General features: G+C 41.3%; 1 protein-coding gene across 2 annotated transcripts; it reads left to right on the plus strand.

Annotated features, from left to right (window-relative positions):
* Nucleotides 1-1,510: 1,510 nt before the first annotated feature.
* LOC138028774 (uncharacterized) lies at nt 1,511-14,215 on the plus strand. 2 transcript variants are annotated; one of them, XM_068876385.1, is made up of 5 exons: nt 1,511-1,736; nt 2,839-3,014; nt 6,653-7,464; nt 8,207-9,266; nt 13,759-14,215. In XM_068876385.1, exons 1-5 carry the CDS (start codon nt 1,654-1,656, stop codon nt 14,079-14,081), a joined length of 2,454 nt encoding a protein of 817 aa, XP_068732486.1. In that variant the 5' UTR covers nt 1,511-1,653; the 3' UTR covers nt 14,082-14,215. The 2 variants fall into 2 exon arrangements, with proteins under 2 accessions (XP_068732486.1, XP_068732487.1); XM_068876386.1 differs by having other exon boundaries at nt 1,519-1,736; nt 2,917-3,014.
* Nucleotides 14,216-15,647: the final 1,432 nt, after the last annotated feature.

The following is a 15,647-nucleotide window of genomic DNA, read 5'->3' on the forward strand; positions in this document are numbered from 1 at the left end:
GTTTTAGTCATGATCGTTCGGAAGTAATCAGACGGGTCTGGGAATCATCAATGGAACATGGTCAATTTGAACACCTTGCACATCGGCCGCGTTCCGTTCCTCCTATTTCCTCCATACTGAAAAAAAGTGTTAGACAATCTATACAATGTTTACCATTTCCGTTCCAACCTCTTGACGACACCAACCAAAGACCCCGAAATGAACTGTTTTGTACCTATCACTTTCCTTCGAATTTCGCCTTCCTTAAAACACAGTCAGAATTTTGACGCTACTTCTCGTCTCGCTTAGGATTTCTCAACAGGCCGCTTTAATACTTTTACACTGCAAAATTTAATCGGGTTTATACCGTCATCAATTCGAGGTGTATTCAAAACAAGAATGCCAAATTATGGAGGAGACAAGTAAAAAGCTCACACAAATATCTTACTTCTGTTAAAGGTTACTTTTTATCTCAATGATAGAGGCAAAGTCTGCGACACCTTGAAAACAGAGGAATTTTAACAATTTTTCTTAGTTTTTGTTTGCCTTTTGTTTATACTATTTTCTAGAAAAGCTTTATTCGAAGGAAAAATCTTCTCGCTGACTTCTTGATATTTTCCCTTTCCTTGGGAAAATAAATACAAAAGCTGCAAGCTATCAAGAGGGAGTGACACCAAATGACAACAAAGGGATTCTTTTTGGTGCAATCTTTTGAAGGTCACCGACGTGAATACTGTTTTTGTTTTACATTTCATGAGATAGCGGACATCTGATATCACTTGCTCCGCTTGTGACCTTAGAAAGCTATTCGATTCGCCTTGTGTTTCCTTTGTAAGTGCACGCGTCCATAAAGTCTATCCTTTCCCTTCTTTTTTACCACCCGATAATTGTGATTCTTCTCCCTTTTAAACCAACTTCTTTGATTAGCAAGCTTCTCATGATTTAAATCATGAGATGTTTCTTCAAAACTACGTCTACACTATTAAAAGTCCTCTTGGTCTTTCTCCACACGAGAGGTCTTCAAAAAACACGATTCATAAAACAAAAAAAAAAAACAGTCCTTTCAGCATATTTTAAATGTTCATTAGACAAAGACGTAAAAAATACCTTCGCATGTTTTCAACTCAAACAATGCGCGAGAGATAGCTGCTTAATAAAACATGCCGCATATCTGGGTGGCATGGGCTGTCTGTTTGCATGGTTGCCTGACACTTGTGAACTGCACTGGGCTAATAAGCTGACACTCGGAAGCCGTCTTGAGAATGTGGTCATTCAAATTTGCCTCAACTGAAACAAGATCCCCAGAAAATTCAGTTGCAATCATTGGAGAAAACTTGATTATGAATGACCCAAAAACAATAACGGCTGCGACGGAGACTAAAAAATTCACGACGTCGTAAAAGTGTGTCACTGTGATACGGAAGGTGCCACTCAACACAACTTATTTTTGACGTGCTTCGGATCATTGATTTGATCACCACACCTTCCAGTACCTTCCAATTCGTGCAGCGAGAAGGAAGCACGTGAACTCGCATTGCATTTGATTGCAGCTTTATTACACTGTATTCTTTCGGCGCGAATTTTCCGTGAATTTCGTTTCCCCATTCAAGCAAAGTTTCCCATTCTTTTCGACAAGGATAAAATCGGAATTCGAGTGTAAGGACGTCTTGCAGCATGAATGAATCCTTTGGGTCTCAAGCGATGACTGAAAGTACAAGCAAGTATTCTGCAGTAGGCGAACGGCTTGGATCTTCAAGGTGAGCTCTGGAAACTTCTTTTTGACGTATGAATTCACGTTGTGGCACGAATAATTTACCTTCCAAGAGCACGGACTAGAAAAAGATATCTTTCTTGATGTCATTGAAACTAATAAGAATAGTGACTGACGGGCTGGCTACTCACTCGGAGAACTATGGTACGGAAATAATACGCCAGAAATGTGTAAATATTTCTGTTTTACTGGCCTCCGCGTGACAACTTAAAACAGAACAGCATTAATAGGAGGCGACATTTCTTTTTCTTAAAAGTCGCTCAATCATTTGCTTCCGAAGCTCTTTTATTTGTAAATCCGCACACCTGTTCGATAATAGTCGAGTGACTTTCTTCCAACCTTGGAAATTCTAGAAAGGGATTATTCTAACTTGTCCACCCTTTCTGCATCAGTCGATTGACCAGCAATCCACCCTTCCACTTCAGAGTGGATTGATGGATTTTGTATCGGACCCTGTTTCAGGAAACGGTGGATGCGCGCCATTGATATTATTAAACGTTACTCCACTCCATGTGTGACTTTGAATTCTCGTTCATATTGTGTCCGGAAATGGAATCCGATCTATTTGGTTGCAAATTAGTTGCATGGCTTTGGTGAACATGTTCACATGTTAATTTCTCTCGACGAAAAGGAATGCTACTGTAGCCAACTTAGGAGAAGCAAAAGAACCATGAGGTTTTGGTGTATGGACTTTGTTCCGTCAGGTTCAGGAATGGAAGAAAGTCCTTTATATCAGTATTGAATTTTAATAGTACTTAACGGTAAATAAATCCGGTGATGCAGCGCAGAAGTAGAGGCAAAACCATTCAAACCGCTAAATATTCATAGGGCAGTTGTCTCCTGTTCTGACCGCCAGTCCAAATAATTTTTTTTTTTTGCGTTGTTCTCGATTTCAAATGGCCAATTCTTGCGTCCGTTCTTCCATTTCGCTTTCTAAAAGCTGCTTACTTCAAGTTTGTTTCTTTGTTCACTGTATTTTTAACGCTTTAATCATTGAGCATAAATATAAATATTTTTGGCCCAGAAAAACACAAAGAAGGGGCTAATGAAGGAATCCTGATCAGTTCGAGTGAATTTTTTTTCACCAGAAGAGACGAAGCCTCTTCATATGAAAGTGAAATGGAAGAAGAGAGAAGACTTGCAATATACTCTTCTTGGATCCACAGAACGCCATTTCCTCCAAAAGACGCGCACCAAGCCGCGTGGAATGGGCATAACTGGCATAAGCAACCTTCTTCGTTCAGTTGGCAACATGCCACTCATGGTGAGTAAGTTCACCTTGTTAAATTTCTAGTGTGAAAACCTAACAACGCTTTATCTGCCTTTTATCCGTTTGGTTTTCTTTACTTCAAACAGTTATAAATTTAAGGTTTGTTATTGGCCTTTTGCAACAAACGATCACATGGTACAAAATCCGCCATGCTGGAGGGCAAGCTCATTATTATTGCCCCGCTCGGTCATTAAAACAAAGAGACCTGAACCAGTCAAGCTTGACTTGCCTTTGTTTTAATGTCCCAGTGGGGGAATAATAATGAGCTTGCCCTCCAGCATGGCGGATTTTGTACCATGTGATCGTTTGTTGCAAAAGGCCTATTCCCATTAAAGTCAAGCGTAAAACGATCACTGAATATCCGTACATTTCTTACCACCGCATTCCTTTCTTTTAATAATTATTTCATATGCAACTTAGTGCACGCACTTCTAATTTGGCTTTGAATTTGACAAGGTAAGTCCACAACTCAACTAGTTGTGCAAAAATAAGTTAATTCTTGGTAAGAGGTGGGGGACCTGTGCTCGCTCATTTTGTTCAAATTATGCAATTTTGCTCGCTTGGTTGTTGGCATGAGGAACAACAAGCTTAGCAAAAACACTGCTGACTTAAGGCTAGAAAATGCAGTTTAAAGCCACACAAAGCGAGAGCGTAAAGAATAAACGTGGATTAACAGGGAAATGAAAGCAATTATCCTTTATACACGAATGGCCTCCTGAGGAATATGTGGATAACACGCAGACATGCCCAGCCAGATGCAAGATGTCACAAGTGCTCCAAGCGCAAAAAACACCGAGCCAAGATGACGAAAATAATGTCATTGAAATAGAATTGGAGGAATATTTTTGTTGGGATGAGAGCGCCACCAAAAAATTGGAGCAGAAAGAGACTATTCTCAATCGATGTTTATGTTACGAGACAGATTTTGTAGGCACAACTTCAGCGATTCACTTCTTCTTTCTGGCTTGGAACTTCAGCACTCAGCCGTTGCCGGCAGCCAATTGTCTCAAACTACTCAACTGGCGTTTAAATATGCACATGCCGAGCTGTGATTGGTTAATCAATAAGTTTCCTTTTGATGAATAAAGGACAATGAGGTAACAGCCTGGACGTATGATTACGTGCAAGGGCCGTAGCACCTGAACTTGTGGTGTAAGTGAATGTTACCAAAACTTGCAAGGTACTTTCGAGAGAAAGCTTTCGGTGCCAAATACTGCTATGACTGGTGAAAGGGCTTGAAAACTTGCAAAAACGTGATCCTAATACTCTCAGCAACAAAGGCGGAAAAGCTTGTGGTAAATACTTGCGGTAGATACTTCGGCCTAACTAATTGATAGCAACGGAAACGGACGTTCCCACGGTCCTTTACACTAACCCCTGCGGGCTAACCGCGGGAAAGCTAACGCTACAGATAACTACCCAAAGATAACTAACGTCGTCGGTCTTACAAACTTGTCAGAATTAGACGCTAAAACGGTACTGGTGCTTCCAACAACATCGGCGGAAATTCGGCTTCCGCCTGATGCATTTTCCCGTGGGAAAGTTATTTAAATCAACTGCTAGGAAGGAGGTTGTTTGCAGCACGCAGCCTGGTTTGCATGTTTCCAATTTCCTGTCTTAGTTCTTAGCAGCGTGCATTTAGAACACTTTGCATACAATATAACAATCTTGAAAATATTGCTTAAAATATTACAAAATATGCTTCAACATTTATTCTGCTGCAGCACCACTCTCTCGCTCTTATCTTTACTCGTAACTAAAACCTATTCGAGGCTCTACTCTTTTATATCCGCCTAGTAGTCGTGTGCGGTCCGCAGGAGCTGAACTCTGGACTGTACTTAGGGTGACCAGCCAAATCATTTGTAACTAACCACACACGAAGAAACAAAAGTACCACCCACGAGACCAACGCAAGCTGACATCCAGACACGGCCATAAGCAGTAGGCAAGAAAGAAGCCTTGCGTGACATATAACGAGAGAGAACACTTGGTTACATGAAGAAGAATTATCCTAAGGTCTTTAGGGGACTGAGCTGTATACACGCAGAAAATCTTGTCCAGACATGAAGGCGTGGGATGTCAAATGGATAACGTCCTGATGTTTGGAAACAATTACGAACAGGATAATGTCTTAAGAAGCAGTCTTTAGACGTAAACAAGGTAATCAGAAAGCATGGAAGCGAGGCTGATCCTTCGAAGATTGAAGCGATCGCCTAAATGCAAGCTCCGAATTATGTCCCGGAATGACTTGCAACACGTTTCCTCGGAATGGTTAACCAGATTGGCAAAGGGGATGAAGGGTACAATATCAGGTCTGAGCCGGGTTAGCATTTTTGTAAAGGTTTAGGTTGATTCAGCGATTGTACCAGTAACCCCCTACCCTCCACCCCCGGAATAGTCATGCCGTGGAGGAAGCTCTGGACGTACTGCGAAGAATGATGGTCTGAAAACTACAACCTCCCTAATTAGTCGGTACTGTTTCGTTCACTACTTAGGAAACCTACAGTGCAAAACGTTTCATCATGATATTGATTGACCGTGAATTTGATCTTTGAACTCTCGCGTAAACTAGTCTCAAAAAAATACGAAGCTACAATTGTATTTCGTAACGTTAAACACGTTTAGCTCGCCCGCTAAGTTGTACGCGAAGACCCGCCACTAGAAATACGTAAATTAGGTATTTGAACTCGTACTTATTCAGGTCAATCTTTGCGTGTATAGTTACTATGTTTTTAAGTCTCGCAGCATGGGCTGCTTTCTTCTTTTTCAGATTGACTAGTAAAATCATGAATTATCGAGTGAAATAGTAAATAGATAATTTGTAGTGGTCGTTCAGTTGAAAATAACGCGGAACCGGAGTATTGCAATTCAACAGGAGATATTTCAAGAGTGCGAGGACAACTCCACGACGGATATAGACTCGCTATTCTTCTCAAGTATACGACACTCGCTACCTGTACCAGGAATTTTGGATAGTAGTCACGTGGGACAACAGGAAAAGTCAACTGCAAACGGCGAGTCAAGGACTTGGGGTGATGGCCGGACTTGAGTAAACAAGTAAAAAATATAGTCAAAAGCTGCGACAAATACATTGAGCATTGGAAGCCTGATCGAAAACCAATGATCCTTAGCAGTTCTTGAAGGACCATAGCAAGTTCTTGGAACTGATTTGTTCAGCCTCAATGGAAGAACATATCTGTTAGTGGTCGATAACTTCTCATCATCGATATTGTACTTTCGCTGCCGAAATAGAACCGGCGAGATAGCCATGCAGGACCATTACCATGTCGCCAATGACAGCGGAGACAAAAAACCCCAAGCCGTGGAAAAGACTTATTGAAAAGACATCGATCTATCATGTGTTGAGTTTGTTGGTTCACTTCTCTGCTTCGAAACCTTTTTTTTTTTTTTTTTTTTTCGGGCACTCCGGCTTTCCTCCCTCTTCAATAACCAACCTGCGGTTTGATATTTGTCGTTTGATTTCCCAGGGCCTCATCGCTAAATGCACTTGACACTTAATTAATGAATGAATTAATTAATTAATTTCATTAGCTTACCTCCTGTAAATGTAATTAAACAATTGATGAGTTTGGTTACGATATTCTGTTTTTTAATCTTATTTTTTCTCTCAGGCTTCCCTCTTCCCAGCTTCTTCGACTCGAAAAGCGCTCAAAGGACAGAACTTCAATTTATGCGATATGTCTCCAACGGATACCAATTTTGTGAATGTCATGCCATTAATTATCAAACTACTGACTGTCACGCAACTAAATGTCGAGAGATAAGTTATGAAACAGATAATTATAGAGTTTTCGGTTGTCACGCAACGGATTATCAAACCATTAGCTCTCACGAAGTTTGCAAAGCAAGTGGTTACCGTGGCTCTCGCAGTCCAGCTGTGGAACATAAAGCTCTCGGCAACCAACTGAAAGTTGGTGCATTAGCATACGATCACGGGCGATTTCCAAAGATAATTTCGGTTCACTCGATAACTGAAAATCCATTACAGAAATCGTCTACCAAGTGTGCCAGTGGGTTAGATTTTACTCTCGTGGAGTCAAACTTAGATGGGCCAACGCCTACGCCAGCTACAACCACAGAAGCATCCAAGTTTCATTCCGGAAGTTCAACAGCGGCTGAAAAACTGTTTAAGGACGAGCATAAACTTAGCAACAATCACCTTGGCGGCGATGGAATTACAAGTTCGAAATCCATAGACAAGGTCTCTGAAGACAATGAGGTCCAGTGCAATGATCCTGTAACTGCAATGCTCTCTCTTAATGGGACAAAGATTGATTTTTCCGAGCCTTGTCTTGTCCAAGATGAGTGTCGCGACGAAACATCCACTGATGCTTTAGGCAATGAAATGAGGAATACGGGATGCCTTCACGATGACGAGCAAAATGCGAAAGAGCATAAGGGAACCAATGGCGACGATAAACAGGTAATATTTTTTGTTCTCTCAGCAGCGCCAGTATAAATCACCTTCAAAATGGTTGGTACCTTTTTATGAAGAAGCAAAAACACCCCTCTATCGATTATTGCGGTCGTTTCTTTCCACTCTCTTCTTTTGGTTTTGTGCTGAAAGTTTTGAAAGACGCGAGAATGGGAGGGACCTCTGCAGATAGAGTCGGAATCAATTGTTGTTGTTTTTTTTTCCGAGAGAAATTCCGAGTCTTTTTACGACGTCAGGGGAGATGCACACACATTCAAATTGATTGAGTAATTTGTTAGCAGCGTTTAATTATCCCAGTGATTGAATCTTGGGGTTGAGATAATTAAAAATCTCCAAGCGCTTGTAAGGTCACAGTATAAACTACTTTCGCACAAAAACGCATGGGGAAGAAAGTCACTGAAGTCACGTGAGAATTCCATTTATTACTGAAATAAGATGCTCAAGCTCAACTTCGTTTCTCGTGACGACCGCACACTGTGAGGATTTGCCTCGCGAGGCCAAAAATATTTCACATGTTTGATTTTATTCCTCACGGCCTCTTGAGGCGAATTTCTCACCAAAATTAGCCCATACACGCGAGGAAACGTGTGAAAAAACCGCCTCGCGAGGAAACTTGCTCAGCTCTCTCCTCAGAGTGTGCGGCTGGCTTTAAAACCTCTTCAATGTCAATGTTGTGAACAAGTCTTTTCCAGCTGTAAGTTTTAATGTTTCCACAATAATTTCTATGTAGATATTCAGCACTGGCTTGAAGTCATCAAACGTTACAAACTCACCTCCAAAGTTTGGTAATCAAAAAGCGACAAAAACTTCAACCACCGAAGCTCAAGAACTGTCCGTGAAAAATACGCGTGAACGCTTGGTGAAGATAAAGAAAACTGCACTAATTTTACAGCGCGTTCAAAAATTCAGAGCTATTCAGCTAATCTTAAAAGAATCCAAGGTCTCAAAACCTCAGAGACTTCGCTTGGCAAAGAAAATGGCGATTCTCAAAAAGGAGGTTGAATATCTCTCGAACGGGATACCAATTGATCAATTCGGGAAGGAACAAGGAAGCCTATTCAATGCAACAGCTGTCAAAACGTCATTGACAGCGCCAAATAAGGGGATGAAACAAGGCACAGAGGTTGGCAAACAAGAATCGCAAGTAGAGAAGTTGTCTTTGAAAACCCATTGCTCTTCAATGGAAAATTCGTTCAGCCCCGAAAAGGCAAGCGGAAATGTAACCGAAAATGATAAACCTTTGTACAGAATGAACATATTTGAGAAAATGGAGCTTTTACTTGAAAAAAACACGGATAGCTTCTCAACTGAAGCATCTGGCATTGCCGGCGAATCGTTCGAGAAAACTCAAACATCACTGGGTACAAAAAGGCAGGAAAATTTCCTTGAGGTTGACGTTAGGAAGAAACAGGAACAGCTTGCTTCACAATGTAAGATGGTGAGGTCTGAAGATGCTGGAGAATATGAAGGGAGTGGAAAGTTTTCGGTAAAATCGCAGCAGTGTACAAACGCGCGGGAAATCACAGATGGAACATTGCCCAACAACTGGAGTTTTGCTTACGTTTCTGATAACCCGAAGTATCCGCTTGTACTGAAAGACAGAAGTAATTCGCTAAAGCGAAAGCAAACTGAGGTGAACGTGTTATGTGATGAACCGGCTGCAAAGCGACGATGCAAGACTTTACCAAGAAAACTTGCTGCCAAATCAACGACAAATCATCTCGAAAGGGCTACCCATACCGATTGCGTCAAACTTTCTGAAGCATCATTTCATGAGCGGAAAAGCGGAGGTAAGCTGTTGTGTCTTTTTAATAAAGGACGAGTTTGATATCTTTTTAAGCTCGGCTCTTGGGTGCTTAATTAAGCAGCCCATCGAAATTTCATGGCCAGGATGAACTTAGCAGAGGGTCCCTAATGGGGTTCTTCAATCCCGCGATCCCGACCAAAATTTTCCCTTCATCCCGAAATCCCGAACGTTTTATCGCCCAATCCCGATCCCGGTCATGACGTCACTGCATGATGTCCAAACCTCGTCGTCAATTACAACAACAGTTGATTTAGAATATACACCTCGTTAGTTTTTTCCACCAACCTTCATGATCCAATTGACCTTAATTGTAGCATTCGCATGCAATCGCAGTTTTAAACCGAAATGATGCGTGATTGCCCATTATTATATATTATTACATAATAGTAATTGAATCTGTTCATATTTTCCAGTTTGTTTAACTCCGTTATAAGTTTAGCAGTGTACCGGAGTGACAGGCCTACACGACTCCCTACTAGGGCTCCCTAGCGCGTGTTTTAGCCTTTCAGTTTAGTAATTTGACTCTAACGAGTATACATTTGATTGACCGCCCTCTTTTTGTAATATATGTGGGGCGGGTTTTTTAGATTTCTTTGAGCAATAGTTGTCCCTCTATTAAATGCCAGTTTTTCATGAGGATTTGTTTCAAGTTTGTCGCTTCTGGGTGGTATTGTGTGACGAAAAGCAAGATTAGTTTGCTCTCCTGTGGTTTTCGAAGGAGTGCCAGTTTCCTGCTTTTAAATTGTGCTTCTGAGACGGTCCTTTGAAAAAGATTCTTGGAGTAACCTCTTTCACGTAGGCGTGGTTTAAAATCTTGGACGAGCTCTTCAAATAATTTTATAAAAGAGTTTGTTCCGAGAAGTCTCCGAGTTTCGCCTTTGACGAAGTCGTTTTTGTCTCCTTGTGGGTGGCACGAGGAGAAGTGCCTGGAAATGTTTCAATAGGTTTGAAGTGCGTGCGCTTATCAAGGACTGAATTACTCTTGAACCTTTCGCTTTTGTAAATGCCAGTGTTTGTATCCAGAAATGTCGTTTCTGTATCTAAAATTTCAGCCATAAATTTAATTGTGGGGTGTTGTTTGTTTGTTCAATGAACTGCATTATCTCTCTCTCTCTCTGTTCAGTCTGTTTGTACTTCTTTGTCTTTTATGCTTTCATTTGTACTTCTTTCTTATTTCCGCTCTTTCCCTTCTCATAAAAATGAGCCACACAACCGAGGTCTGTGCTGTCCGGCATTTTCAAAAACCAAACCAAACTTTTGGCATATGCGCTACAGCATAAATGACACACTTTTTGTAAAAAAAACACGTGATGCAGTTGCAAGTAACAAAGGTCACGTGGTTTTTGTGTGACTGATCTTATTACGGCCAAAGTTCAAGACAAAGAGAACGCCATAGAGATCACAAAAGGCACGTGTCAGCGTGATGAAGAATACTCAGCTTAAATTTCCGGTCGTTTCCGTCGTTGCTAGCCTGCGAACACAGACGTATTTCCGGCGGTCGTTTTTCGGGGGAGAGAAACGACCGCCAGACATACGTGTGCGTTCGCAGGCTACGTCGTTGCCGAAGGCGAAAGTTGAGTTATTTTAAACTTTTCGCCGACAGAAATCCCTGATCTCGGAGCTTCACAGTGACGATTTCCTCGGATCCCGCTTCGTAATAACGTTAAATCCCGCGTCCCGCCATAAATGCAATCCCAATCCCATATTTCTTTAGAATCCCGAATCCCGGGCTCCAAAAACGCCAAAGGCCGGATCCCGAAACCTATTGGGGCCCCTCTTAGCACAACAGTGCACTTTCAAAGAAAAATTTTTATAATTACACTTGAAACCTTTTTGTAGGTGGAAAAACCAATATATAACCAATTCAGCGACTGCGGACAGTCGGTCAAATCAAGCCAAGCAAAAGCAACTGCTAAAACATAGAAGATAGGTTTAAAGAAAAAAAGCGAATGCAAAAGGTAGCAGGGATGGGCGAAAACCGCAGATTGCAGATAGGGTTTTTAAAATTCAAAGTTTATTTACAGCGAAGACCTTTTTTTTGTCACGAAGCTTTGATTTTCTTGACGTTTGACAGTAAAATCTATTAAGGGTGCGTTCGATTGACCCTATTCCGGAATAAGGAATACGTGGAGTGACGAGTTAAAAACGGTATGTCTGGCGTTTTAAAGCAACAAGGATAATAAAGATACGTTTGAAATAGCATTTTAGCAGGTGTTTGAGAATTTTAATGTAAATCTCCGTAAAAACCAAGGATTTCTAACTTCTATTCTCGGTTTTCACATGACGTCAAGGCCGCCATGTTGGAGCCCCTAAACAAAGAAACGGCGGCCATGTTGGAGCCCTGTCCAAATTCTCCGGGAATTGAACTGTATTATTATGCAAAAGTTCTCTTTTGTTTTCGTTGAAAAACATGGCTGATCACGTGAGTGAAAACCAACAATTCCGGAATACGGTCAATCGAACGCACCCGAAGACTTAGACTGCAAAACAGTCGTTTTCTTCTATTTTCGGAAGGCGCGAAGCGCCGTAAGCGTGATCCTCGCGTGTGAAGCGCGCGAGCCTCACGCGCCCTACGGGCGTGTGAGGCTCTCCCTCGTCTCTCCCCATTCTCCCTCTCCGTTTCTACACTCGCTACAGACCTTTCGTTTGAATATTATTTTACCGTGTCGCTTGCGTTCCACAAAAAAATACGACTGTTTTGCAGTCTATTCAAGTCTCAAGGCCCGGGCAAACGGTCTTAACATCGTTGTTCAACAAAATCGTACGGGTTTGAAACAAATGTTGAAGCTGTTTGCCGGGGCCTTTAGTTAACGTTAAGTTGCATGCATAGCAATTATTAAGGGAGAGTAAAACATAAAAGCAAATAGAGTGCACGGGTGCGAGAAAGCTCCTTAAAAGCCCCTGAGGTTGGTTGCTCGCACAACTCCGGGACAATTAGACATAGGAAACAGGGGTCAAGAATTTCCCCTTTCGAGCACACCGATTCGAGAGAGTTGCATCATAAATTCATGGTGGTTCAGAAGTGCAGACTTTATTATTTGGTTTCCGGCGATGACTCTATTCCAATTTTTGAATACTTAATCGTATCGCGGAAGTGGAAAATGCAAGAATAGAACGTGATGCTAGAGCATAAAGGAACTTTGATGTTCAACCAAATTTCCAAGTGTGTTCTTGTCTCTTCCATTCTCAACGGGAAACGCAGTCAACTTTGGACCGAAAACTGTTGTGCAAAACATCCCGGCCAGTGCCGAAGGGTGATGATGAATAGAGAGGAATGGTTATGAAACCCACAAATTTCTTTGTTGTAGGTTTTAGTTCTCTTTTTTGGCCTTGACCGTGCACAAAACACAGTCAATAGTTGTTTACTCCGTACTGAGGAACTAACCAATAGAATCGTGTTGGTTACGTAATTTATGCACAGTGTATAAGCACAAAACAAAAGATTGTGCACGGTCGTGGACTTTCCAACCTAAATCTTGGCATCTTTGTTTGCTTCTTTAATGTTTGCCGAGCTTCAAAACCAGTCCCCTCTATTAACTATACTTCGGTCCATGTCTGGACATAATTATCTGATCGTAATCTCTAGGAATAGCCCTATTCACGGTTAGTTTTTCTTATTTGCATTATCCGAGGCAATATCGGGCTATTGGCAATTTCGCATTAAAACTGCAAAATAGCCCGAAATTGCCTTCCACACATGATAGTTTTTCTCATTTGCATTACAATATAATCTAACCGTGAAAAGGGCCATTGAAACGTTCTCTGTATTCACTCATGGGATGTGGTGTGATTTCATTGGCTTCAACGGGAAATTATATATGCGTCCCTACATTGCACGTGAAACTACGCAGAGCAACAGCAGAGATATCGATATATTTATTTGCGATGTTGTTTAAGTATTTTGTGGTGAGTTTAAATCGTTGTGTATCTTTGAAGATTGAGGGAGACTTTCTCCCAGATTACCCCGCGTTAGAAGCTGAAACACAAAGTGTGCACTGGGTAACTTAAAAGCAGTGTCACACCACTTTAATTTGAAACCATTTCGTTTTTTATGAAAGTCAATCCTTAGGATTACAAAGGTTTGGTCCTTAATCGTGCAGGAGAACGAGAACAGTAACCGCCTTTCTTTTAAGGACGGTGCGTTCATTTCCCAATTGAAGCTTAATTATCTCTGAAAAATGCATGGTTACCCCCCATTTTCTTTTTGCAAACCAAGAGCACTTTCTAAGTTCTGCTTTTTCCGCTTAGTTTTGAACCGCGCAAAAATATCCCTGTATTAATAAGCACCGCAAATAGGAAATCCGAGATGCGCAGAACGTATGCGCAATAACAATAGTAGGTACCGTCCTTAACATGTCTTTGACGGGTAGCCCAGTTAACGCTCAAGAAGCGTTTGAAAAAGAAAGTAACCCCTTCCCCGCACGACCATGAATTGTATTGCGTAGCATTACACATACTACCTCTTTGCTATTTAGAATCTGCACAAGTTCCGAAACATTTGCCAAAGGCAACTGAATTCGAAAGTTGCAAGACAGGAAGTAGCAAGACAGGAAATAGCCAGGCAGGAAGCAGCGAGTCCCACGACCAAACGGTTCTGAGCAATGGGTTGGATGACGCAATTGAGACTGGCCAAGAAGTCATCGCAGCAAGGGCTTTTGATGATGATAGACAACAGAGAAAACATGAAATACGAGAGAGTAAGATCAATGATCTCATTCGTAAACAAGAGAGACTGTTACAAGCGCTTCAGAAAATGCCCTCTACACCAGATCAAGATGACGATATAAACTCTCCTTAATTGGCGCCTTTAGAAAAATGCTAGTGTGTATAAACTGTTTTTAGCCAGAGCGGTTTTCAATATAGTGGCGGAAATAACTAGGCGATCGTTTGGATTAAAAAATCTCGCAACACCGCCTCTGAACGTTTGGAAAATATCGCGGTATATGTTCTTTCCCGTACAAAATCTAAACCAGTGGCGATTCGCACGTTCAGCTGGTTGCAAAACCTAAAACAACTGCGATGTTCCGGTGTCAACAGAACTGTTTTGAATTCTGATTGGTTTACCGCACAGCTTACGAGGCGTCATGTCTCAGATAGTTATGAATGGCCGATTTAGAGTTAGCTTGATACAAAGATGAAGGAAAAAGAAATGTTACTGAACTTCGTCTGCAAGTAACGGCTCGTTGTGTTTTCCTGTTCTATCTCAGTGAAGGCCCTCTTGCCAATTGAACTGGAAAAAATGCCGGCGTTAAAGTACATCTCTCGAGCAACAGCTATTAGGCTCAAAGTAAAATTCACGATAAGATTTGTGGTATTATTCTTTGCTGTGACTGGCAAATAGTGTAATTGTGATAAACCAATCAGACGGGACTTAAAACCACCTTTCTCGCGATTAGCTTCCGCTACACGTATCTGCTTGGTGCTCAAGTGGGTCGATATGTGTTAATTAAGCCACACATCTGAATGGAAACCGCTCCTGCCTTCCCTGTTTATTGGGTGCAGTCAAGACAATCAGTGCCATAAATGGTATCTCTGGACACTTACGCAGCGTTGTTTTTCTATACCAGCAGAACTTGGTGAACCGTTTTGATACATGAGAACAAGAAAAGGTTATTGTAACGCAATCATTGGGACTTTTTTCGCAGGATGTTATTCTTGGTGCTCGTTTGCTAGAAGCCTAAATTAAGGCACTTGACACCGGGACTCGCTTTTTTTTCTTAAAAGCTGATCTCGAAGTTAGCCGATAACAAAAATACCATAATACTCTTTGTTTGTCCCCCCAAAATATAAGCCTTGTTTCCAGTTCCTCCTAGGCATTGTAAATCCCAAGAGAAAAGAAAAGCAATGCGTATGCAAAATTTTGGAGGTACAAACAAAGAATATTATGGTATTTTTGTTATCGGCTAATTGTTTTCCCAAAATACTAAAGAAAAAACATTATTTCAAGGTCTCTTTCCCAAAATAGGCTTCAAATGGCTCGGGACTTCCTGAAAACACGCCTGCTAGGGGCCATCTTTTAAGTAATATATCAAACACGAGGAGTGTTTTATCGGATATCTGATGAAACACTCTTTCGAGTGTGTGACATTGCTTCTCAAAGTAATCAGTTTCTTAAAGAGATATTTGGGATCAAAGTTGCCGAAATTTTGTGGCTTATGAATTATTAATGAGTTTGAGAAGAACAGTGAGAGCCCGAAGATTCATTCTTCCAAGACTGCAAGGTGCTTATTCAAAACACTTGTTCCCTTCATGGCATATTTAATAGATAAGAAAGGGCAAAATTGTTGAGTTGGAACCGTAAATACACAAAGTGGTTCACACAAAACGTTTAGGGTACCCGGGAATACGCGATGAGTCGTTTCGG

Source organism: Montipora capricornis, chromosome 13, assembly GCF_036669925.1.
Source record: "Montipora capricornis isolate CH-2021 chromosome 13, ASM3666992v2, whole genome shotgun sequence".
Taxonomy (NCBI): domain Eukaryota; kingdom Metazoa; phylum Cnidaria; class Anthozoa; order Scleractinia; family Acroporidae; genus Montipora; species Montipora capricornis.

Coding starts and splice junctions, on each gene's coding strand:
- LOC138028774 (XM_068876385.1), top strand. CDS start 1,654: ATGAATGAATCCTTTGGGTCTCAAGCGATGACTGAAAGTACAAGCAAG. Junction 1,737..2,838: donor GAACGGCTTGGATCTTCAAG/GTGAGCTCTGGA, acceptor TTTTTTCACCAG/AAGAGACGAAGCCTCTTCAT. Junction 3,015..6,652: donor TTGGCAACATGCCACTCATG/GTGAGTAAGTTC, acceptor TTTTTCTCTCAG/GCTTCCCTCTTCCCAGCTTC.